Below are 25,771 nucleotides of genomic sequence, written 5' to 3'. Positions count from 1 at the left end.
TGTTTCCAGTTTTGTTGTAAAGAATCTGTACATTCTTGCCCATGGATAGTGCTGAAATGGGTGACTTTATAGAATAATAGTCAAATACTCACATATTTTGAGGATAGGAGCAGTTTCTGTACTTATTTGGTGGTTTTCCTGCTTTATAGGAACGCTTGGAAATAGTTGCTCTGACAAGTCAAGAAAATTCTCACAGGAGAGATACTGCAGGATATAGAGTTGCTTCCAGTTTAAATGGGAGCTGTTTGGAACATGGAGTGAATAATAAACACCGACCAAATTCAGCTGGACGTTCAAAGTAAGTATGTCAGTTTGCATGTGGAATTTTTTTTTTTTTTTTTTTTTTGCAAACTTTGGATTTCAAAGTGAAATTTGAAGGCAAGAGAGTAATGTGCCATGTTGCTCAGCTGTTTGTTTTGGTCTCCCCCCCCATTCCTCTGCCTCTTCATTTGGTGTGGTTTAACTAATTCATGTGCTATGAATATGTTAACTTGGGAACTTTCCAATTAAGAGTGTCACCTTGGCCCTTAGTTTAACTTAAAAAGTATTTGGCAATCATTGGAAGGTATATTCAGGGCTTAGTTTCTTAAAAGTATGCAATATGTTGGCAATTGCAGGAAAAAAAAAAGATTTTAAATCAGTTAATGAAGGTTTTAGAATAGCACAAGTAATTAAAGCTTATATTCATCTCAAAACATTTGCTGTAAAGATAGACCGGTGTAAAGTTCCCTGTTGGAGAATCAGATAATGCTGATTGCATTTGCAGAGCAACTTATTAGAGGGAAGATTAGAGTTATTGGAGGTTTTTTGCTGGTACGTAACTCATCTAGGTTAGGATTGGTGGTGATATAGGTAGGTTGGGGTTTTTGTTTTTATTTTCCTCCCCCGCCCCCATTGTGTCCGTAGCTGATATAACTGTCAAGGACAGTGGAGATATCCTGGTATTAATTTTCCTAGTTTTGATTCAGATTGTGCCAATGACTTGTTATTCGGACTGTTGTTTTAATGGAAATAGTGTATTCCTGGTTTTCTCTTGTCTATAGACTTCAAAATTGTTTTCACATTATTTATCAGCAACACTAGATACCTGAAGCAGTTCTTCTTTGATCTACCCTACTTTGACTCTTGCTGCCATCTCTTGACTTTGCCTATCTCAAGTCATATTTTGGCAGTTGTTCCTGTATAGTGTTTGATAGTCCATAAATCTTTCCTGTCTTCTTCCTAATCTTAGTATAACAAAACGAGACAGTGTCTGTACTTGTGGAACAAGACAAGTGTCTCAGAAGTTTGTTACTATGCTTTAACACAGAACACATACGATGGACTTACATTAACTTTCCACGCTGTCCTGGTTTCAGCTGGGACAGAGTTAACTCTCTTCTTAGTAGTTGGTACAGTGCTGTGTTTTGGATTTAGTGTGAGAATAATGCTGATAACACTCTGATGTTTTAGTTGTTGTTAAGTAGCACTTACCTTAAGTCAAGGACTTTTCAGTTTCCCATGCTCTGCCAGCAAGCAGGTGTGCAAGAAGCTGGGAGGGAGCATAGCCGGGGCAGCTGACCTGACCTAGCCAAAGGGGTATTCCATACCATGGAACGTCATGCCCAGTATATAAACAGGGGGGAGTTGGCCGGGAGGCATGGATTGCGGCTCTGGCGTTGGTCAGCGGGTGGTGAGCAATTGCATTGTGCATCACTGGGGTTTTTTTTTTTAGCTTTCCCCCCCCCTTTTTTTTTTGTTATATTCCTTTTCATTACTATTATTAGCAGTAGTGTTAGTACTATTATTTTTCATTATTATTATTGTTAATTTTATATTTTACTTTAGTTATTAAACTGTTCTTATCTCAACCCACAAGTTCTGCCTTCTTTCCCGATTCTCCTCCCCATTCCACCGGGAGCAGGGGGAGGGGGATGGGGGGCGGGGGGCAAGGGAGCAGCTCTGTGGTGTTTGGCTTCTGACTGGGGTTAAACCACGACACACACAAATTCTTATATTCTATGTTCTTATTTTAAAAAAAAAAACCAAAAAAAACCAAACAACCAACACCACAAAGGTAGAGTTACTTATTTTAACAATGGTGAAAATAATCAGAAAGGATTTTGAAACATTGAAACTTCTCATGATGCCATGTTTGTAGAGTTAAACAAAAGCTAGACATGTTTAGTTTTCTGAGGTCTCTCTTCACAAGAAGAGTGGTGCCGTATTTTTGTCTGTTTATGAAGCCTGAAACTTTGGCTATTGGGACACAAACTTTTAGAAGATTATTAAAATATAAAATAATTTCATTTATAAAATATATTTGAATTCAGAAAGCCAGATGCTTTCTTTGTATATTTTTCTTTATACAGCACTTGTAAGAAGTTCCCTGTGGCATCTCCTTTCTATGTAGCACTTTTTACCTTTTTTTTTTTTTTAATAAATTAAATGTCTTGAAAGAGCTTGTACATTACCCTTCATATATTCCTGTGATCTCCATGCGTGATTGTATTTATTTGGAGGATGCTCTTGCAGTGGTGATATTTCTATTACTTTTGAAATAGATTGTATCAAGAAGTAATGGAGGTTGATTTGGGTTAGTGGTCTTGAGTTCTTTATGATCTCACGTGCAGCTCCATACGTGCATGTGAGAAGAAACACCCTAATCGTACTTGCTTTGAAAGTTTTTGCAAAACTTCCATTTTCTTGAAGGAGGAGGTTAGAGTGGTAAAGGAGGCAAATAGGAAACCCATTTTAAGTTAGGAAAAATAATTAAGCTAAAGCTGGAATGAACTTCCAAAATTGCATGTATTTGCTTTTTGTAATGTTTTGAAAGAGAATGCAAATCAAGTCAAACTTACGTATTTTTCAGAGCTGTAGTATGTTTGCTTTTTTTTTTTTTTAATCCCTCCTTCCCCCGCCCCCGGGAGTGTCATCCTAAGATGCAGAAGTTTTAAGGTTTGGATTCAACTCCTGGCTTTGAATATAGAGACCCAGGGCAGCATGATGTTGCTGGTAGAATGCTGGATTTCTAGTCAGACATACACCTTTGCACTAACTGAGTATCTTTGAAGCTAATGGATACTATCCTTGGATGCAGAAGTCTCTGAAAGCTAATCCTCTTGCAGAATTGATACCTTTAGGGACTGCAACAATACTGTCTTTTTGAGTTGGAGAAAAATGTTCTGTTCACATTGCAGACGAGAACGCCAGCTTTCCGTTAGTAATAACGAAGAGTCCCCTGGAAATCACGAAGTTTTGAACTTCAGCACAAGTGGTGCTGGACAACTTATTGTCCATAAAGGAAAATGTCTAGGTAAGCAAAATTACAATTGCAGCTTGAAATACTGGGTTTTGGGCTGGTTTGGTTTTTTTGAGAGGGAGAACTTAAGCAATATTAACAGGTACAAGCAGCAAGGGTGGAGAGAATATTGTTGTGGATCATGAAATGTCACAGTCAAGAGTGGGAGAGAGTAATAGGAAAAGTTACTTTGTGGTAAATATTTCCTATTTTCTTAGGACTATTTTAAGTAAAAATTTGCTTCTCCAGATACAATTATGTAACTGAGTAGCCATACCAAAAAAATCCCCCACCCCAACATTTTATATTCTCTACGTAACTAAAATAATACTGAGAACTATTTGCTTTTAAATTTAAATAGCTAGCTTGTCAGATATACATGGCTACCAAGGAAGAAGTCATTTAGCTTTCAGTAATATGTGAAACCAGTGATAAGCACAGGGTTAGAAATGCATACTTACTCTCCTTCCATTGCTGCTGATAGCAATGGCGTATAAGCAGTGGTTTTAGCAAAAACATAAATACAGGCAACGATAGGAGACTTTTAGAGCTGAAAGGCCTCCATGAAGTGGCGATGTGAATGGACCATCAAATGTTTTCATTGTTCGTTTTCAACATAGCACTTCCTCAGTGGCGGGTTGAACGGCCTGAAAGTCTCTGGAGCAAAGGAATTTTATTATTTTGCAGTCTGAGGATGAACAGTTATGTTACTGTGTGTAGAGGTCAGCATTTGCTCAGCAGGAAGAGTGTTCATTTATTAAAACCTGAAATTCTTTAAAATGTGCAGCAATTTTTTGCCACTGTGCTATTGCTTTCATTTGACTACTGCTACATAGCATTCAGTCTCATCAGACCTGGTATTTTCTATACCTACCATGTAGGTATGGATCTTGTTTAGTTCTAAGTAGGTTTGTGTTTCTGAAATTGTAGAAAGCAGGCTTACTGGTGTTTATTTAGCATTTGCAGGAGCTCTTGTCAAGTCCTTAGAAACAAAAGAAGCCCTGTTCCTCTTCTCTCTTTTTATGTATAGGCAAGATGAACAGCTTGGTAAATCAGTCTACAATGCCTTGGAAATTCGCAGTGGAGACTTTGTTTTAATATATGAGTGGGTTCTGCACTGGCAAAAAAAGATGGGAAAGTTTCTTACAACGCATGAAATAGAAAAGATTGAGAAGTGTAAGAAACAGGTAATGCCCATATTTTGCATTTGTCTCAATAAAGGTTAGGTGGGGCTCAGTGCTTGCCTTGAGGCTGCTAGTTTATATTAAACTTGAGAGGGTGGTGATGAGCTTAAAAATGCTAATGTTTAGAGTATCTACACAACAGAAGATGATGGGTGTATTGGGGTATTCAGGAGTTCATTTACAATAATATAAATGCAAGAAAGTGTATTTGCAAGTATGCATACATAAAATAATAAAATATTAAAATTCTGAAGAAAGAGGGAATCAAGCTTTACCTGGCAGAAACCAAAGTTGTTCTTGCCTCTTGTGTACAATACTTCCCTTTCAGAAAAGGACAAGAATGTCATATATTTTATATGTATTTTGTATATGTTACATATTTTCGTAGTGGTGTGTTCATGAGATGACACAATGCATGTTATGTTGTGTTTCTCTAACAGCTTCAGGGTGCAGAAACAGAGTTCAGCTCACTGACGAAGCTAAGTCACCCAAACATAGTACATTATAAATGTATGAACCTTAAAGAACGGGACGATTCCATTGTGGTGGACATTTTAGTGGAGCACATAAGTGGTTGCAGCCTTTCTACATACTTACACAAAGAGACTCCAGTTCCAATTGAGCAGTTGCGCCATTATGTGACCCAGATCTTGTCAGCTCTCAACTACTTGCACAATAATTCGGTAGTGCACAAAGTTCTTTGTGCTTCCAGTATCCTGGTAGATGCTGAAGGAAACATCAAGGTGACAGACTACAGCATCTCCAAGCGCTTAGCTGATATCTGCAAAGCAGATGTTTTTGAGCAAACCAAAGTTCATTTTAGTGAGGATGGTCTTCCCAGCAAACCTGGAAAAAAAGGAGATGTATGGAGTCTGGGCTTGCTTCTGCTTTCACTGAGCCAGGGCCAAGTAACCAAGGAATATCCAGTTGCTGTTCCTACCAGTTTGCCTGCTGACTTCCAAGACTTTCTGGAAAAGTATGTTTGTTGTGTTCCTGTATCTTTTTGTCTTTTTTTTTTTTTTTTTAAAGACTGAACAGCTTTTTGAAAGAACAGCTAAATCCCCCTGTGTTGCTAGTTACAGTTGTTAGAGAAGAGGTGATTGCTCCCTCATGGCTCAGGCTGCTAATCTGGGATTTGGGAGAATAGGTCTGGTGCTCTCTTCTTCTCTGCCACCGAGTTGGTCTGCCACCAACTTTGTGTGTCACTGTGGATAAGTCATTTAGTCTGTCTTTGCTTCTGATTCCCATCTGAATGATAAAGGTGATAATTTCTTAAATATAAGGAGACCTCTTTGAACATTTAGGCCTGATAGGGAATAGATCTTTGAACAGTTCTCTTCTTGGTTTGCCAACAGATGCGTTTGCTTGGTAGATAAGGAAAGATGGACTCCTCAGCAGTTGTTACAACATAGTTTTATAAACATTCCACGAATGAAAATACCTGTAGCTGAAGAAAATCTAGATGGTAAGAAACTTGGTTCTTTCCATATTTTGCTAAGAAGTGGACTACATGCCTGTAGTAACAGAAAAGTTGAGCTGTGCTAGAGCTTCACAAGACTGCACAAGTGTTTTACATTAGCTAACATAAAAGCTAGTATGGTCTTTAACTTCTATATCCATGGCTAGCTGGGGTGGACTGACTGCTGTTGTCTCATCAGTAGAAGCAGCTGATTGTCGTGGTTTAGGCCCAGCTGGCAACAAAGCACCACGCAGCTGCTCGCTCACTCCTCCCCCCCGGCGGGATGGGGAGGAGAAAATATCATGAAAGGCTCCTGAGTTGAGGCAAGGACAGGGAGGGATCACTCACTAATTATGGTCACAGGCAAAACAGACTCCACTTGGGGAAAAATAAACCAATTTAATTTGTTGCCAATCACATCAGAGTAGGATAATGAGAAGTAGAACATATCATAAACACACACCTTCCCCCCTCCCCTTCCTTCTTCCCAGGCTCAGCTTTGCGCCTGATTTCTCTACCTCCTGCCCCTGCAGCGGCACAGGGGGACGGGGAATGAGGGTTGCAGTCAGTTCATCACACGCTGTTTCTGCCGCTCCTTCCTCCTTGGGGGGAGGACTCCTCACACTCTTCCCCTGCTCCAGCGTGGGGTCCCTCGCACGGGAGACAGTCCTCCACGAGCTTCTCCAACGTGAGGCCTTTCCATGGGCTGCAGTCTTCCATGAACCGCTCCAGCGTGGGCTTTTCCGTGGAGTCACGGTCTTTTTTGGGCCCGGCCACCTGCTCCGGCGTGGGCTCCTCCGCGGGCTGCAGAGGAATCTCTGCTCCACTGTTAACCTCCACAGGCTGCAGGGGGACAGCCTGCCATCTCACCACGGGCTGCAGGGGAATCTGTGCTCAAGCGCGCCTCCTCCCTCTCCTTCTTCACTGACCTTGGTGTCTTCAGAGTTGTTTCTCTCACATCCCACTCTTCTCTCGGCTGCAGGTTTTCTTTTCAGCAGTCTTTTCCCCCTTCTTAAATATGCTATCACAGAGGCGCTACAACTGTTGCTGAGGGGCTTGGCCTTGGCCAGAGGCGGGTCCAAGTTGGAGCTGGGGAAGCTTCTAGCAGCTTCTCACAGGAGCCGCCCCTCTGGCATCTCCCCCACTACCAAAACCCCACCACACAAACCCAACACACTGATGCTTTAACTAAACCTGTAAATTCATCCACCTCCTGCATGCTGTAAATGTCACACTTAACTTTGTCCTTGGAAGATGCTGTTCCAATGAGACTTCTTCCCTCGTTATGTTCTTGTTAGAATCAGTTCCTTTTTCCAGCCTAATTAATGTTAATAATTAAAAACTGTTTTAAGGTTTATACTTGTACCAGAGCTTAACTCTACACAGCAGAGCACTTCTGTATTTTAGGTTTTAGTTGCACTTGAAGTTATCTAGGTTTTATCTTCTTTCTGATGCTTATTTGACAGTCCCTTGTGCCTTATCCCCATACTGCCAGTGGTGGTAACTTTGGTATCCTTGTTACAGATTCGGCGGGTATAGATTGCATCGAGACAGTTGTACCCAGCAGTCAGATGTCCAGCGCTTCATTCTTCACAGAAACACAAAGACAATTTTCGCGCTACTACAATGAGTTTGAAGAGCTAAAATTACTTGGCAAAGGGGCTTTTGGAGCAGTCATCAAGGTATGGTACAAAAATTATTTCCCTCTAGGGAATCCTTTTTGGGGATGTGTTTGTTTTCTCTGATGCAAAACAATATATTCAATGTTTGCATGGTTTTATTTATTATCTTCTAGTGTGCTGTGCCTGTGTTGTGGTTTTTATCTGGACTTGAATAGGCTGATAAGTTTTGCAAGAGGTTGCTTGGAGTCTGGGGAGAAGCCTGTCCGTATGGGGAAGCTTGCATTTGAATTGTAGTCACTTCCCAGGTGGAAGGAAAACGTCCTCTTCCGTGAAATTATTCTACTTCTGGCTCTACTTGGGAAGGCATTTATAAGCATTTGACTTTAGATTTATTTGAATTTTGCAGGTGAGAAATAAGCTTGATGGTTGCTATTATGCTGTGAAACGTATCTGCGTAAACCCTGCCAGCAAGCAATTTCGGAGGATTAAGGGGGAAGTAACATTACTTTCCCGCTTGAACCACGAGAATATTGTGAGGTATTACAATGCTTGGATAGAAAAACATGAAAGTCCTGTTCCCACTGTGTCATCATCTGAAACAACCGAAGAGAAAAGAATGCCCACCAAAGCTGATCTCTTCATCCTTACCACTGAGGAGACAAATGATGTGGAAGCTAATGCTCCTCCTCCAGTTTTGACAAGTTCAGTTGAGTGGAGTACTTCGTGTGAAAGATCCTCCAGCAACAAATTCAGTGGAGCTGATCAGGAGTCCAGTGATGACGACGATGACGGTGATGGGGTGTTCTCACATTCATTTTTGTAAGTAGGCTTCAGTAGTGGCACTATAGGGAACATGAGCAGAGTTGGTTTTTCCAAGTTTGTGTATTTTATCATTCTCACCTCTTTTGTTAGAGGTAGTTCGCTGCATTTTCGTTCTGTCCCTTGGTTCAAAAACAGTGTATTTGCCAGCAGTCAGGTAGCAAGGGAGAAGAAAATTTGAAGCTAAAAACTGTCAGTGTGTGAGGAAAATTTTGGTTTAGGCTTCTAGAAGTTTCTTATCATTTGCATCAGAATGCATGACTGTTTACTTTATGTTGGACTGTCTTTTCCAACTTTGAGAGTAAAGTTTTTAATACACAATAACAGAGAAGTATTACAAATCCTGAAAAATACCTTACTTGTCCTTTCTTTTCTGTTTTGATTTTTATTAACATATTCCATACCTGCCTCTATATATGGAGTGGTTCTTTCACTCATGGTGGTTTTTTTTGTTTAAGTGAGCAAGTAAACTTGTCTCAGTTTTGCTTATTGAATATAGAAATTAAATTTTACTGATGCAAATATATACCTTCCCTTTAAGAGATTGGGCTGTCAAAGGAAGCGTTGCTTTGCAAGCAGGATACTTTTTGGGGTTTGGTTTTGTTTTGCTTTTTCGTTTAAGGCATATGGAAGGTCTTCAACAGAAGCTTAGATTTTCTTTTTTTCTGCAAATAGTTTCCAGATTTCTTAGTAAATATTTCTTGGTACCCAAAACTTTTGGGTTTCTTTTCTTTCTCCTTTTTTTTTTTTTTTTTAAACAGGCCAACCACAGATTCTGAAAGCGAAATAATTTTTGACAACGAGGATGAAAACAGTAAAGGTCATCTTCCAGTAAGTATAAAGATAAAGCTAGTGAAAATATAAAGGTCATAAAATAGTCTTTGACAAGCAAACAGGTCAGTTGGGAAGATTTGTTTCACTTCTGGTGTAAGTACAGAACCACATAAGGTTATGTTCCATCAGAGTAAATGTTGTGCCATCATGAGTTGCATTCCATAGAAATCAGTCTGATGCAGCTAATATGGATTCTGTTTCCCATAGTGTTCATTGAGCTATATGTGAGTTGCACTTTATAGCCATGAGCCTGGTTATTGCAAGTTCAACACTTCAGTTTGTACATGATTTATCAGTTAACCATATGGATTGCCTTACATCATCTGAAAGTTGAAATTCTGTTCTATTTTTAGATTATATTAACCAATATATTTGCTCATACTAACCACTTTTTGAAAGTGGTGACAATACATATTGCTAGCAGTCAAAAATAGACAAGAAGTGAGAATAATGTGTAAGGTTTTAGTTGATTTTAAGATTTTGTATTACAGCACTTGCTGTGAACAGTCAGTGCACTGTATCACTAGAAAGATAATGCACCGTTTTCTACAGCATCTAGAATCTGTCATTGCCAATCCTGATGATCTGTAAAATGCTCTTATTAAAGCTTCATCTCCTTCCTCTTTCTGTTGTAATGTACATTGGCATGAAAAAGCTTTCAATATATAATTTAATAATATGGCAGTGCATTTTTGTCACTGTATCTATATATACACTGCATCAAAATTCTTGGTTGGGGCAGGGGTTGCATTAATTCTATTAAGTAAGCTTTGTATATTTTAGTTTCAAATTTTTAAATTTTTTTTAAACATGACACACGTTGAGATTTAGGTTTCATCCAAATCTTCTGGAATGTTTTTCCTCCAGTGTCTAATGATGGCAAAATGTTACTCATTCTCACTTTGAAAATGAGAGTTGGGTCACACCTGCTTTTCTAGTTTATTTAGAAGCAGTGGCATTACAAAAACATCAATATATTATTTTGCTGTTATTCAAACCTAGCCATAGAAGATGAGTTCTCATCAATGTGTTCCAGCCATTTAAAAAATAGTAGTATGCATAAAAAAACTCTGGACGGCTTCCTGTAGCTAACTGTTCTGTTACTTTTATTGTGATAAAGGATGAAGAAGGCAATGAAAAGAATAGCCATGGAGGAGAAGACAGGACAGCAGTCATTCAGACAGTCCATTACCTGTACATTCAGGTACAAACGTGCTTGCATTTTCAGATAAAAGGATACTGTTTATTCCAACCTGCAGAGATTAATTGCTGGTTTTCATTAGAAAAGTAATAACCTTTAAAAAATGCAAATGAGACTAAGTTCAATGTTGGTTTTGCAGTAGATTGGTTTTCTGAAAGGCTTGGCTGGTGGAAGGCACTGTGCAGCACACATGGCTTGTTACGCCTTCCGAGGCTGTATAGTTGTGCCTGGAGAGAGCCAAGTTTTGTAGTGCCATAGTGTGAATGGGATCACTGTTGTTGCTTGTGTACAAGTAAAAGTTGGCAACTCCTGACCTAACCTTAGAACAACCCGACCAACCACCTTTTTTGAGTCTGTGGCTTCCAAAGCATTGTTTTGCCTTGTGCTTGTTATTTGTTTAGGATATCCATCCCAACCCCCTAACGCTGTAGCTGGTGTTCTTGAGTGTGGTTATGGTGTTAAGTCCCAATGTGGAGTTGAAGTGTACTATGTTAACTTTCAGAGGGGAAGCTGTATTTCACAGATGTGAAAACTTCCTCATTCTCTTCAAAGGCACTGTATTGTGTACGCGCTTTCTTTTAATAGAAAACAGTAACCTGCAAAGCCATTGCATGGCCCTAACAGTAGGCACAAAACAAAATTCCTGCAGGTTTGCAACTTCAGGCTTTACTACTGACATCTCCTTTGTGTTAGGAGTTAGACTGTTTCTGGGAGAAGTCGACTCATAGCTAACTCTTCTGTGGTGATGTGCAATTTTTTGTAACACACTTAATGCTAGAGCTTGTCTGGAAGGAAGATACAATTAGATGGAATTAGATTTTAATAAGTTTGTTTGCATGTGTTATGTATATTCATAATATAAGCAGTTAAGACGCCAAGTAAAATAAAGGAAGAGATTCTTTAAAGTTTGGCTTAAACATACATTATGGCTTGGCTGGTTTCACCTTGTTTTTAACACTTGTGTTGGAGAGTATACTACTTTACAAGCACGTACCGTTGTCCCAGAAAATGGGCTAGGACCCATAAGTGAATGCATGTTTTCTAGCTAAAAGACAGCTCTCAGGAAAATTCCAAACAGCTGAATGTTTTGGTGATACTATTTGCTCCTGAACTGTGTATTACAGAACCAGGCGTTAATATGCACACAGATACAAGTTTCTGATGGTCTCTTTTCATGACAAAACTGCTCTTTCTTCCCTCTGTCCTCTACATATGCACAACTGAAGATGGAGTATTGTGAAAAGAGCACGTTAAGGGATACTATTGACCAAGGATTATATGAAGACACCAGTCGGCTTTGGAGGCTTTTCCGAGAAATTTTAGATGGGTTAGCTTACATCCATGAAAAGGTTAGTAAATATGACACTTACGACCTGTCCATAATATCTATGTTATGCCTCTTTCTGCATGGGTTTCTTCAAACTCTGTTCATTTTTGGGCATTTATTAGCAAGGTTCGTTCTTTGCCCTTTCCATTATTAATCTGTTCTAGGGGTTTAAAGTATTTTATCATAAACTTGAATTTTATAATGAACCACTTCAGATTTTTCCCTTTGTCACAAAAATTTGACCACCTTTTAAAAACATTTTGTTAGGTATCTGATAGCACTGAAAATTGTTTCTAGCTTCTGGGCTACAGACTATGGTCTTACTTCAAAATTAATCATCAGTAACTTAATGCAGTAGATTTCCCACTGTAATGAAAGTATGTAATACGATTTTCCAGTCTATTATAAAGAGAGTTTTATTTTGGATTGTGTTTATTGTTTAATATTCTGTGGGTTGTTTTTTTTTTTTTTTTTTTTGTTCTCCTGCTGTAACAGGGAATGATCCACAGAGACTTGAAACCTGTGAACATTTTTTTAGATTCAGATGATCATGTCAAAATCGGTGATTTTGGTTTAGCTACAGATCATCCAGCAAACGCGGTAAGTACAGCTGAAAGTGAATGAAGAAAACTTGAATTTGGTGTTGTAATAATGTGAAAGATGAAAATAAAACGTATAAACATAGTGCTCATTGGACTTTATATTGTGAAGGCCATAAACTTTTTTATTTCTAAGGTTCTAGCATTAAACCATGTACTGCCAACCAAAGTGGAAAGAAAAGCCAACAGAAGCATTTCAAGTGCCATTTACAGTATGTCTGTTTTCCTGATTTCAGGTGGTCTCTAAACAAGAAGAAAATCACTCGGATAGTTCTGCTATGTCTGACCCATCAGGTTAGTTTACACTGTAGCTTGTTCTAAATGATTTTAAGCAAACGCTTATATTCTGCAGTCTTGTATAATCTGTTAGAACTTCCATTCACTCTTTGAAAATAAAACCTTTTTTATTGGGGGAAAAAAAACAACCAACAACTTTTGGGTAGATATGTTACATATAATCTGGCAGTTTTGACTGTTACCTAAAAATTAATTTGCTTCCACTGCTAGCCTTCTGCCATAGATCAGTGCTCTTCTCATGATGAGGTATATAGAGATCCTGTATATCTGTTCCATCTGCACTTCTGTTCTCTTGCCTGTACAGGACAATTTCAAGACCTCAGGGATTTTTGTTTGGTCAGGGTTTTTTTGACACCTTCCCTAACAGGGTGAATTCTGTGTTTTGAGAAAACTTTAGTACATTGTGTGTCTTAAGACCAGTGTAATGGAAGTGAAATTTACTTGTATCATTTGTGTGCTGACCTACTACAATTCTGTAAAGCAATAGGTAGGTTTAGCTATAGACAGACACAGATGCTTGGCGTGTGAAGATAAGAACTGGCTGTCTTGCAAACTGTTCTCAACTGGGTCTCTCTCAGTAAGGACTGCATTCCAACCTAGAAGAAATGAGGACAGAAGATGAGTGCGTTTTTTGTTGACTTTGATGCTGCATTTCTCTCCCACTTTCTTGGAACTAGTACTTTCATCTTTTGTCACATAGGTAATTTGACAGGCATGGTTGGCACCGCGCTGTATGTCAGCCCAGAGGTCCAAGGAAGCACTAAGTCTACATACAATCAGGTATGATTAGAGTAGACTTAATAAAAAGGTAGCATGGAATCTAAGGTACCAGGTACAATTTAGGTCATTCCTGCTCAACAAAGATGAATTCAAGGTGGAACAGGGTGTGGTGGGACTGCTGCGATAAGCAAGGGAATGAGAAATATTCCTTTGAGAGGAGACCGAGGGTAGAAGGATGTGGGCAAGTCAGTTTTTCTGCCTATGCTATGACCATGACTAGGTGCAAGTGACTTGAAGTTGAAAGCAGGTAATCGTGGTAAAACGTCGTCATCAGAAGTATATATTGCTCTCCTGGATTCCTAGACTGTGATTTTGGGAGGTGGAAGTGCGTTTTTTTTTTATCAAAGAGGATCCTGTTTGTATGCAGAGACGAGCTGAATTTCAACGCAAGAATATTTTCAAAGTGGGAGTCCTTTACATCATGGTAGTGCTGTGATGATAGAGGGCATTGAAGTCTAACAAATCTTAATGGATTGCGTCATTTAACAAAAAATAAAATTTGAAAAAATTTTAAAAAATTAAAAGAGCCAAAACAGAAACCACAAAAAAACCCACTCCTTTCTTTAGCTGTAACATACTGTGAAATTTAACCAAAACATTCTTTTTTTTCTCTGCTGTCATCTTCTGCAGAGAATTCACAGGTATTACATTTAAGTTTCCATTTTTTTTCTTCCTTAGAAAGTGGATCTGTTCAGTCTGGGTATAATATTCTTTGAAATGTCTTACCATCCCATGAGTACTGCATCAGAAAGGGTCTTTGTTCTTGGTCAGCTAAGACTGGTAAGTACACAGGTATAAAAGATATTAATTCTGTGCATCAAATAGTTTGTTAAGAGAAGTAGAAGGATGCAAAACATAGCAAAAATGTTTCCATAGGGAGTGCTTAAAAAAAAAGTTTATAAAATATATAATGAAAAATGAAATTGGAGCTAGTACTGACATTCCCTTAATACACTCTGGATTTCCTAATGGTATTAACATCAGTCAGTGTTCTATCTGTGAAGTTAATTTTTATAGTGCAAAATATTAGAGGCGTAAGCGTCAGATAAAGACATCATGACTTTAGTACACCTAGGTTTAGAACTGGTGGGTGTCTCTCAGGAGCCAGTTGGTATTTGTAGTTGGTAAATGTTTGTGATTATGGGTTGTATCTTCATTGTACAAAACAACGTAAAAGCATTTCAGTGACATTCTTTTTTCCTTTTAGCTCTTCAAACTAAATTTGCTATGTGGTTTTTTGGGTTTTTTTTTTTTTTCTGTTTGGTGTGTCGTGTCCCCCCCCGGGCAATAAAAATGCTTAGTTTCTCTGTTTAAATATGTAGAACTTAAAAATGAGACTAGTCTGAGCAAGCTGGACTACCTGTTAAAATTCAAATGTGGTTTCTGGTTTTGTTTTTGTTTTTTTTTATAGCCCGCTATTGTATTTCCTAAAGACTTTGATGAAGTCAAGCATGCAAAGCAGGTAATTTTGAAGACATTTTAGCTATTAGGTATTCCTTGTCAAGAAACGTTAATTATAATTTTTCCCACTTAACTTGGCAGAGATTACTAATTTAAAATTCTTATTACATGACATTAGAACAAAGTAAGGAAAAAAAATCTCAAATATACGAAGTTGACATGGAAATATACTTACCTGCAAAATTCCCTGAGCCACAGTCATAAAGAAATGCAGAGTTCACTGGCCTACCTTTTAAGCTCTGAGAGACAATTTTGACTTTTTAGGCTCAGACAAACAGCAGCTATATTGTTTAACTCTTAACTTAAACTTTTGAAAGAAATCTGTGTCACAGAACAGAAAGAGGTGTGCAAACTAAAATGACTGCTCTGAGTTTGAAAAGAGCTGCCAACAGCTCTTCTGGATGCCTCTGTGGCAGAGAAATGAAGTGATAAGGAGCAGTCTGATCTTGTCTGGACCATCTAGATGACTTTTTCCTTGTGCTAGTGGACTCTTTTGTTGACAAAAAGCTAATGCTAATCGTCTGTTACGCCTGTGAAAAAGCAATCTGCCTGTTAGTAGTACCATAAAAATGTTTCCATCTTGTACAGTTTACTGAAATATGCCAGGAAGATTCCCCTTAATATCTGTAACTCTCAAATCTTTGTTGTTATGCATATGATTCTGCTTTCTCTTTATCAACAAAGAGATGCCAGAGCTAGCGTAACATAGAACAACAAAAGATACTACATATTTTGTCATCCCAGGAGGTACATTTCTAATTTTTGTGTTTTAGTAAATTTTATTCAGATAATAACACAATAAAAGATATTTAGAATTTAATAAGCAAAGAATATCCACCCCAAAGATTCAGTTCCTACTTTTTTTGTCCCCTGTAGAGTCTCATAATTTTTTTTATTAATGGGACGTGACTAAGAAGTTTGTTGTAAATACTGCTAATAAATAAAATCTTTCTAAACTACAAGATTTTGATTTAATTTGTAGAGATCAGTTATTACATGGCTGCTGAACCATGATCCTGCAGCACGACCAACAGCTGTGGAGCTGTTAAAAAGTGAACATCTTCCACCACCACAAATGGAAGAGTCTGAACTCCATGAAGTACTCCACCATACCTTAGCAAACGTGGATGGAAAGGCCTACCGGACTATGATGAGTCAGATATTTTCACAGCGTATATCTCCAGCTATAGACTATACCTATGACAGTGATATGCTGAAGGTTTGTAGGTCTTTAGGGGATGCGTGGTTGGGGGTTTTTTGGGGGTTTGTTTTTTTTTTTTTCCTGTGTGGATTTAAAAAAAAAAAAAATGTTTATATGGGTAAACTCTTAACATGTTTGAGAGAATTGCATTATCTTTTTAAGATTAACCTTCACATTAGTTCCCATTTAAAGCTACAATCTGTACTATGCGGGCTTGAATAACAACTTACCATTTGAACCTTACTTTCATTCCTCACTGAAGAAACAAGCAGTGTTTGATTGTTGCATCTAAAGCTTTAAACTTATGTCCAGATGATTGCTTTCTTTACTCTGAATTTCTGTCAAACTAAGGCTACTTGCATCTGATTGCCAACAGAATGTGTTGCCTCTGACTGTTTTCTTCCCTTTCTAATCATGGCAATCAAAGTAATCTTTCTCAATTTCTCAACTCTTAAATCTTTCTAAATCTAAAGAAATACAAGGTAACACAGTACAATAATGCTTTGTATACCTGTAGTTATTTTTTTATTATGTAAGCATTACAATTTGTTATAGTGGGACAAGATAGCAGAATGCTTATTGCCTATATTACATGGAATGATTGCCTATATTACATGGAGTGTTCATGGCATATGAATTATATATGTAATTTTTATTTGTGATGGTTTCAGGGTAGTTTTTCTATTTGGGCAGCCAAGATACAGCAGCATGTATGTGAGATTGTCAGCCGGATATTTAAAAGACACGGTGGGTGTGTTTACAAAAGTCATTCATTTCCTTTTTCATGATTGAATGGATTTAAGAGAATGGAATGGTTTTGCTGCTATCACGAGTCAGAAAGTATGTTCAGTAGTTGCATATCATTTGAAGTTTTACATTGGTTTTTGCTGTTATTTTGGCATCCCAGTAATAGCTGTTAACTTCAAATCCGAATGATTTAAATTTTCTACAGAAAGAACAGTGAAAATCTTAATTATATCTTCGAATGTATTTGGTTGTTCTGATAAGTCTGTATGAGCTTTTAGAGGTAGGGAGTGTTACGTAAAGTCTAGATCTGAATTTAAGGATAGCTCTGTAGTGAAAGACCAAGCATCCATGTAGCACAGTGACCTCTCTCTGAACATAGCCAGAATGAGAAAGGCCTAAGAAAGAGCGTGGAAACAGAGCAAGTGCATAGTGGTACTTTCAGTGATACTGCTCTTAGCAATGAATTGCTGTTCAGGAACTTCCTGAGCCAGAGCTGTTGTCATGGTGCTTAATAGTCTTTGATGGTTTTTCTTTCCAGGACTCTATCCAGTCATTAGTAATAGTATTTGCTTAAAATTAGTTTTTAAGAGAGGAAGAAAATTTATGCACACACTGTCACATTTGAAATGTTACAAATTGTATTGTTTTATAGGTGCTCATGATACTCTTTTATATAAAAATAGAGAATTTTAAAATAGAAACCGGGAGATTTCCTAATATATCATAATCTGATTAAGCATGATCAGGGTTTGGCAACACAAAAGAATGAGAAACTGAGAAATGCAAAGTCAAGTAAGGAGAAGTTACTTCCCCACCACCACCGAGCTTGACAGACTTTGGAAAGTGTTTGTCAGCATTTTAGAGATTGAAATGTTTTCATTATTTTGGAAAAAAACTGGTGGGTTTTGGATATATATTTTTTCCATTAGATTGTACCTGCTGTCTGTAGTGGTTAGAAGCATTTCCTTGCATTTGGGGCTTTTTTTCCCCCTGATTTAAATGTTTATGTTGAAATCTTGAAGACATGAGTAAAGCTTCTATAATAAAATAGCTGTTTGAGAATCAGTAGAGGATTTAAAACAGGAAAGTATTTTTCAGTGATTAGTGATAGTATTGTTAATATAAGGTTTCAATGAAGATTGGATTCATACAGATAGATCATTGCAAAATATAGCCAGAAAAAAAGGTCTTTATGAGGTTTTAAAGTGAACCATAAACACTTCTAGTACATTTTTGAGACACAGGATGCAACATGTCTGAACAATATTTGTTCTCTATGGAATTGCCTCTAGACCAAAACAGTACTACTGGTATCTGTAGAGTTTCTCATCTGTTTCATATGCATGCTTTTGTGAAAGATGGTGTTTAAAGAGGGAGAGCAAGGTGAGGATTCTGCTGGGGCAGTGGAATTAACAGTTCTCCTCTGTTTCTCTCTGGGCTGCCCGCTGAGCCCAAGAAGTGTGCAAGATAGAACATCAAAGTTTGTTTGATGGCTTTCTTTAAACAGTGGAAGAGGAAAGTCTATTAAGGACACTTAAAATAATGTAACTTTTAAAACTTATTGGTTGAGATTATCATGCCCTGCAAGGTTGTTCGTGAGCTTGTTAAAAGCAGATGTTACTTCTGAAATGGGAGATAATAATATTTTACTGGTTTTGTGCAGGTGCCATCAAGCTGCATACTCCACTGCTAATGCCCAGAAATAAAAAACTATATGAACATAATGAAGCTTCGTATTTCATGGATCACAGTGGGATGCTGGTAATGCTTCCTTATGACCTCAGAGTAAGTAGTATCATCTCTGCAGGCAAAGCTGGGTTCGAAGAGTGCTGTGGTGTTAGTAGATACCTTTGATTCAGTAGTCACAAATTTGGTTTAGGCTTATACTTCTTCTGACTGCTGAAGTAGTGTATCTTTCAGTGTCTGTTCCTGTATTCCTTAGTCCTGTACGCCTGGTCTTGACAGCTGGAGCCCTGACCACATAGGGAAGAAATAGACTTTCTCTCTTTTCTTTTTCTTTTTTCTCTTTTCTTTTTCTTTTTTCTCTTTTCTTTTTCTTTTTTCTCTTTTCTTTTTCTTTTTTCTCTTTTCTTTTTTTTTCTTTTTCTTTTTTTTTTTCTTTTTTTTTTTCTCTTTTCTTTTTCTTTTTTCTCTTTTCTTTTTCTTTTTTCTCTTTTCTTTTTCTTTTTTCTCTTTTCTTTTTTTTTTTTTTTTTTTTTTTTTTTTTTTTTTTCTCTTTTCTTTTTCTTTTTTCTCTTTTCTTTTTCTTTTTTCTCTTTTCTTTTTCTTTTTTCTCTTTTCTTTTTCTTTTTTTCTCTTTTCTTTTTCTTTTTTCTCTTTTCTTTTTCTTTTTTCTCTTTTCTTTTTCTTTTTTCTCTTTTCTTTTTCTTTTTTCTCTTTTCTTTTTCTTTTTTCTCTTTTCTTTTTCTTTTTTCTCTCCCCTCCCCCCTGCCCCCCATAGGTGAAAATAATGCCATATTATAAACGTGATAGATGTCACTGCTGTTTTTTTTTTTTTCTTGCACATATAAGAGACTTTTCCAATGACCAGTGAAAATTCTAATATTCCCATCCCTTTCTTATTTATATGTCTTTATAGAGAATGTGGGTAACAGTTTGTCGAGTTTTATGTTCCTCAAACAGTTGTTGTCAAGGATCATTCTACTCTTGAGAGGAATTGCTGTTTGCACAGTTGAAATTTTACTGTCTCGGGTTCCTCTATCAGTAATACCCAATTATATGCAATTTTGGCATAATTAATTACCTTGCACTTAATTTAACACCTAAATGCTTTGAGTTTATATTTTTTGTTTATTATTGACGGTTAAAGAACCTAACTTTTTATATTCCATTTCATTAATTTAAGGCCAGTTTGACTCACCCTTCCTTTGCATTTATAACATCAAGCTATACAACATGATTCACAGTTAAGGATTTGTGCAGGATCTACAAAATTGATCTTTCTGTTGGAATTGCTTGTTTTGGGAAATGTGTTGACCAAAGATTTAATTAAAAAAAAAAAATACTCCTTTATATCTTTTTGTAAACAGCAAAATACCTGCTTGTACATTTTAATATGCTCATAGTCAATTTATGATGCATTTTGCATGCATTAGGTTAATTAAGAAATGTCCTTGTGTCCCTCTGCAAGCTCTTCTAGGAACTTGGTGGCGGGGGGATGGTTTTATTTAAAACTTGCAGCAAGGATGATTAGGTTAATATTACTTGGCTATGGCAAATATTTAAGGCATTATTACACATGTGAGAGTACAAGTGTTACTGCACGGTAGTAATTCATCTCCAGTTTCAGAGCCTAGTCAGACTGAATGTTTTGTTTCAACAATTTTCATGTTTTTTTTTTTTCAGATTCCTTTTGCAAGATTTGTAGCTAGAAATAACATATCAAACTTGAAAAGGTAAGGGACATAGAGATGACGTCTTGCACAGATGCCATGCCGTATGACAGTGACCACTGAAGATGCTGATTCGTTCTTCAATGTTTCCTTTAGATACTGTATAGAGCGAGTTTTCAGACCTCGGAAGTTAGACCGCTGTCATCCCAAAGAACTTCTAGAATGTGCATTTGACATCATTACATCTACTGGAAATAGCTTTTTGCCTATAGCAGAAACAATTTATGCCATTTCAGAAATCATTCAAGAGTTTTCAGTGCTACAGGTAGATTCCCTAATCAATCCCCTTTGCTCGCTTTTCCATCCTAAATATTTAGTCTAATGTGTTTAAAAAGGATAGTTCCTTTAACCTGAACAAGTACAGAACTGTTTTCATGTTTTATTGATAGTCAGTTATAGAACACTGTCATTTAAATCAAAAATATGTTTTGTAGGTAAACTTAAAATGAAGCATAGGTTTGTGTGCAAAGGAAATATTAATTGAATCCTTACAGTGCCATTGAAATAACGTCTCTCTTCTGTCAGGCAAGTGATTATTGTAGAATGGGACAAGCCTTGCCATTCTTTAGTTATAGATGGAAGGTAAGAAGGTAGGAGAGGTCTGAAATTATTTTTGAACTATTATTAAATGTTTAGGAAATATCTTTCTCCCCACCTCCCCCCCCCCGGAATGCAAGTAAAACTTCTTTTGTCCTCCCCTCGTTCTTTCTTCCTTTCTTTTTTCTTTACCCTTCATTAGGAAAGAAATTACAGTATTTACTTGAACCACACTGCCTTACTGAAAGCTATACTCTTGCACTGTGGGATACCAGAGGATAAACTGAATCAAGTCTACATCATTCTGTATGATGCTGTGGTAAGATATTAGTCATTAATCTAATCTCTGTAATCATCGCTGTGGAGTATCTTACTTTGTGGAGCTATCTCTAAAAATGAGTAACAGCCCATTGCCAGCATAACAAGGAATATACTGTTGATATATAAAAAGGCTGGCTATCTTTGAGCTGTAAACTTAGATTAATTACTCTTCTGTTAGTTCTGGATTGGGATGTTTTAAGGTGATTTTTAAACGTGTATTTATGAGAGAATTATTCACACGTATAATTAAGAACTGGTAGGCTATTCAATAAAAACTTTAAAATGTATCTTAATATTATGTTGGTCTTTTCTACCTTAGAAGCAGAGAAAATAGATGAAATTCATTTGAATAATTAAGGTAGTGTTTAAGTCCCAACAAAATGTCTTTTTTATTTCCTTTTTTTTTTGTTTATTAATTTACATAAGCATTTCAGTACTTATGCAGAAGTGCTTTTCAACAAAGTTGGTATTTTTATACTTTTTGTTGCTTCTTGAAACCAAGCTGAATATGGCCTCACTACAAGATTGGTGGAAAATGTGTTATTTATTGTTTTTGTTCTTTTACAGTATTATTGCAGTTTGTAAATGCAACCTTTAATTAAAGGTATTGGCAAGTTGTGTTTTAATTCTTCTCAGCAATAGTAATTTTTTTTTTTTTTGGTAACTCAGTTGTTGCATACATTTGAATCTGTTTCTCTTGTAGACTGAAAAGCTAACTAAAAGAGAAGTAGAAGCCAAATTCTGTAATCTTTCTCTCCCATCCAATAGTGTAAGTAATTTTAATTCAGTGTTAATTTCCCTGTAACTTGCCATAAGTCAGTAATATTTTATTTACTTTGCAATTTAATCAGCCAGAGTAAGAAAAATAAACTGTTACATCTGCTGTTCAAAATAGATCAGTCTCTTTGGAAGTGGTCTCTGTTCTCTCTGGAAGTCAGTATTGCAACTGTCCAAGTTTCTTTTTTCTTTTAAACATATTTTTCAGACTGTGGAAACAATTAAAGGGTAAATGAAATACTGTACAGTGGTATTTAGTAAAAGAAACTGAGAGAACCTTTAAAAAAAAATTGTCTGCAAATGTTGATGAATGAGCATAAAGAGTTGAGGTTACCTTCTGGACACCCTGATGAAACTTCTACCTGTCCATTCCTTTTCTCAGCTCACTAGGTAAAAACAGGCTGCTGCACAAAACAAGCAAAAAAGGCAGATATTTTACTCACACCAAGTCAAATATTTTTCATTTTTTTAGATGTGACCTATTATGAGCACTGTCAGTGGTGCTACCTATGTTTTTTATTTGATTTTTGTTTTTAGCTTTCTCGACTCTACAGATTCATTGAGCAGAAGGGAGAAGCAAGTAATGTATTTCCATTTTTAAACACAATGATAAAACAAAAGCCAGGTGTCACTCAGCTGTTGAAGCATGGCATGAAGGATTTAGAGGAAATCATTGGTCTGTTAAAGCAACTTGGAATAAAACTTCAGGTTTGTAAAATACTCTGCTAATAAATTAATGTATTTATAGGCTGCTGGCCCTTGTAATTTGCAGGGAAACTAAGTAATGATATTTTAGAATAGAAAAAGCACATCAAAGTGTCTTTTGATGGCAAGTAATAATACTGGCATTGATTTTCTTTTCTTTTCTTCTTCTTTTTTTTTTTTTTTTTTTTTTTTAAAGACGCATTTTAAAAATAAGACCTCTTCCAGTCAGAAGTCTCTGGCTTAATTTCTATCTAATGACACACAGACTCTTCCCCCCCCCCCCCCCCCCCCCCCCCCCCAAGATTGAAGGCATTACCTAGAGCATAAAGGAATTTTTTAAATTTTGAAACAAACTATAAATATTTTAAAAATACAGAAAGCTGATGACTACTAAAGGCCTCCCCTCCTCCACCTTCCTTGAGGCTTGCTGTTTGGGTTTTGTGCTATAGGTCTCTTGAGATGCTTTAAGATTAAACCATCATTTCCTTTTTAATTGTATTTTAAATTTTTGGAGATAAGGAGTGTTTCCATATGTCTGTCTTATGTGAAAACAGTGTTTTCAATCCATACTGCTTATAGGAAATTAATTATATTAACCAGTAATATTGGTAAAGATCTTGTACACATATTCATCTTTATTTTACAGGTTTCTATAAATCTGGGACTAGTTTACAAAATACAGCAGCACAATGGTATTATCTTTCAGTTTATAGCATACATCAAAAGAAGACAAAGAACTGTGCCTGAAATTCTTGCTGCAGGGGGCAGATATGATCATCTGGTATGTGCTCATCTCTTTTAATGAATTTAGATTTTTTTTTTTTTTTTTTTTAAATGAAAAACCTTTTTGACACTTTGCAAAGATAACTGAGTCTTCCATTTTGTTTTTGTCTTGTTTTGAGATTCCACAATTTAGAGGGCCACAGACGGTAGGACCAGTTCCTTCAGCTGTTGGAGTCAGCATAGCTATAGATAAAATAACTGCTGCGGTTTCCAGTGTGGAGGATTCTGTAAGTCTAGTTTTTTGGGAGGTGGGAGTTTTTGTTTGTTTACTCCTGACAGTTCAGTAACCTAACTGTAGCCACAGATGGGCAAAAAATAAGATGTTCCGATGTGTTCTGAAATAATACCATACTGAAATAGACAGCAAATATCAAGATGACCTGTTTTCTTCTGTGTTTCTCTACATAGAATTATTTAGTAAAATAAGAATTAGGGGAAGAGAGGATCTTCAGGCTTATACCCTTTTATTTTTAATTTAAATGGAAGCTTTTTCTCAGCCTGTGGATTGTTTCAGATGGAAGAGTACAACTGTAGATATTTAGCTAATAAGTGTTACTTTGCCCCTACCACTTCTCCCTTTATAAAAGTATAGAAGGTGGAGATGGAAGGAAACTTAAGAAAATGGACTACTTTGTACAGTGTCACACAATTTCACTTGGTTGTGGAATGTGTATTTTATTAACTTTATAAGAATAAATTAACATTGCTAAGCAGAGTGGGAAGGAAAGAACAGAATAGGCTAGGATACTTTGCAAGCTGAGGCTGTGAAGATGCTTTTTGTCAGAGATTGAGCTTCAGTGACTTTCAAACATGCTTAGGTAGATTGTGGCTTTAAAAAGAGGTGGATCTAACCCCTTTTTTTCAGCCTGATGCATTTTGAAAAACACTAGTATATTTATCCTTCTTTGTTACTTTAACTGCCTTATGAAGGGGAAAAGGTGGTCTTGTGACTAATATTGTCCCCCTTGTTTCTGCTTTCCCTTCAGGTTTCTATCAGCTCGTGTGACCTGCTGGTTGTAAGTGTTGGTCAGATGTCAATGGGTAGAGCTATCAATATTGTTCAGAAACTCTGGACTGCAGGAATTCCAGCTGAAATAATGTACGACTGGTCCCAGGTAGAATTTCTATCTCCGTGTGTTAACTATATTGTTGTTCTCTAAGATTAGTGCGGCTTGAGACCATCCTTTTTCAATTTTTTCTAGTTTTTATTGAGTTACAGACTCATAAAACTGAGCACGTAAGGTGCTATTCAGATACAATAATGTTAAGAAAGTCTCACTGGCCTTGCAGCATTCTTCCTCTCTACCTTCCAGAGTATTTAAAAGCGCGATAGAGGATCTTTATGTGCTTCTCAGAGCACAAAGGATTTAAGTGACCTTCCCCAATTATACACCGAGTGTGGAGTCCAAGGCCTATTGAAATGGAGGGGGAAAGTCACACAATGAATTTAAAATGAGGCCAGTTAGTTCCAATTAAGTGAAGTGAGGATGCTTCAAAGCAGAAGCATATTTTGTACCAGTGAACGCAATAAATTTTCCTTTCAATGAGGGCTGCAAGTAGGATCCCTGAATTAATGAGTTAATCTTTAATAAAGGGCATGTCTGGAACAGAACAGTAGCATCAACTTTTAAATATATCCAGATGGCTGAAGACTCAGGTACAGAGGGAATATTGACATCATTCTACTGTTAGAAAAACAGTTTAGTAAAGTGAGCTACTAGATAGGCTGTGGGGTCCCCATGTAGTCCCTGGAGAGATGTGTGGTAGGAGGGGGAGAAAGTGGCAAGCTGAGTTATACCCTTTTTTCACCAGTTGAAACGAAGCAGACCTTTAGCCACTACTACCTCACTGGATTAGTGAGCTACATGGCAATGCTGAAGTCCCTTTTAATAGTGGTGGCAGTTATGTGAGGATTATGAGTCTGGTTCACCTTTAAGTATGCTGGTTGGTGACTAACAAAAGAAACACTGTGCAGTTGCCCATTCTGAGTCATGTGCTGCAGAGCAGACTCACTTAATTGCCTGACTTGTTTGGTAATCTTTTGCCATAACATTTCCGATGGTTTCAATCCCTCATAATTAGAAAAAATCCAGATCATTATGCTTTTCCTATGATCACCCTGGGTTCTCTTCTTCTTGTCATTCTTAAGGAATGAAGATTTGTGTAGTTCTTGCTTCTGTCTAATGCTGCCCTGCAACCCACTGCTAAGTCAGCATAGCAAGCCCTTCAATAAGCTCAGCACCGAGAATGATGTAAGTCAGCCTGAGGCTTACATGAAACCCAGCTGGAGTCAGCTTTCATGACAGAGTACCAGTCATGCAGGACTGAGCTATTACTGAAAGTTGCAGACAGTGGAGTGGTAACTGTTTGATTGACGTTACATTGCACGTTTTTACAGTTATCTAGACCCTGCACTTCTAGATC

General features: G+C 37.1%; 1 protein-coding gene across 1 annotated transcript in view; it reads left to right on the top strand.

Annotated features, from left to right (window-relative positions):
• Nucleotides 1–25,771, top strand: part of EIF2AK4 (eukaryotic translation initiation factor 2 alpha kinase 4) — a 44,047-nt gene that overhangs the window by 8,471 nt on the left and 9,805 nt on the right. The window contains exons 6-31 of the mRNA XM_050898347.1: nucleotides 150–298; nucleotides 3,180–3,299; nucleotides 4,311–4,467; nucleotides 4,905–5,440; nucleotides 5,820–5,929; nucleotides 7,448–7,605; nucleotides 7,952–8,364; nucleotides 9,126–9,195; nucleotides 10,319–10,402; nucleotides 11,626–11,748; nucleotides 12,222–12,326; nucleotides 12,562–12,619; nucleotides 13,323–13,402; nucleotides 14,081–14,182; nucleotides 14,814–14,864; nucleotides 15,846–16,082; nucleotides 16,736–16,811; nucleotides 18,475–18,596; nucleotides 20,178–20,227; nucleotides 20,321–20,489; nucleotides 20,964–21,080; nucleotides 21,786–21,851; nucleotides 22,397–22,567; nucleotides 23,211–23,345; nucleotides 23,467–23,574; nucleotides 24,334–24,462. Of these exons, the coding sequence (XP_050754304.1) occupies nucleotides 150–298; nucleotides 3,180–3,299; nucleotides 4,311–4,467; nucleotides 4,905–5,440; nucleotides 5,820–5,929; nucleotides 7,448–7,605; nucleotides 7,952–8,364; nucleotides 9,126–9,195; nucleotides 10,319–10,402; nucleotides 11,626–11,748; nucleotides 12,222–12,326; nucleotides 12,562–12,619; nucleotides 13,323–13,402; nucleotides 14,081–14,182; nucleotides 14,814–14,864; nucleotides 15,846–16,082; nucleotides 16,736–16,811; nucleotides 18,475–18,596; nucleotides 20,178–20,227; nucleotides 20,321–20,489; nucleotides 20,964–21,080; nucleotides 21,786–21,851; nucleotides 22,397–22,567; nucleotides 23,211–23,345; nucleotides 23,467–23,574; nucleotides 24,334–24,462 (3,696 nt within the window). The remainder of the gene's footprint in view (nucleotides 1–149; nucleotides 299–3,179; nucleotides 3,300–4,310; nucleotides 4,468–4,904; nucleotides 5,441–5,819; nucleotides 5,930–7,447; nucleotides 7,606–7,951; nucleotides 8,365–9,125; nucleotides 9,196–10,318; nucleotides 10,403–11,625; nucleotides 11,749–12,221; nucleotides 12,327–12,561; nucleotides 12,620–13,322; nucleotides 13,403–14,080; nucleotides 14,183–14,813; nucleotides 14,865–15,845; nucleotides 16,083–16,735; nucleotides 16,812–18,474; nucleotides 18,597–20,177; nucleotides 20,228–20,320; nucleotides 20,490–20,963; nucleotides 21,081–21,785; nucleotides 21,852–22,396; nucleotides 22,568–23,210; nucleotides 23,346–23,466; nucleotides 23,575–24,333; nucleotides 24,463–25,771) is intronic.

This window comes from Gymnogyps californianus, chromosome 5 (genome assembly GCF_018139145.2).
Source record: "Gymnogyps californianus isolate 813 chromosome 5, ASM1813914v2, whole genome shotgun sequence".
NCBI lineage: Eukaryota > Metazoa > Chordata > Aves > Accipitriformes > Cathartidae > Gymnogyps > Gymnogyps californianus.
Note: the sequence above shows the minus strand (reverse complement) of the source record. Positions and strands in the feature narration are given on the sequence as shown.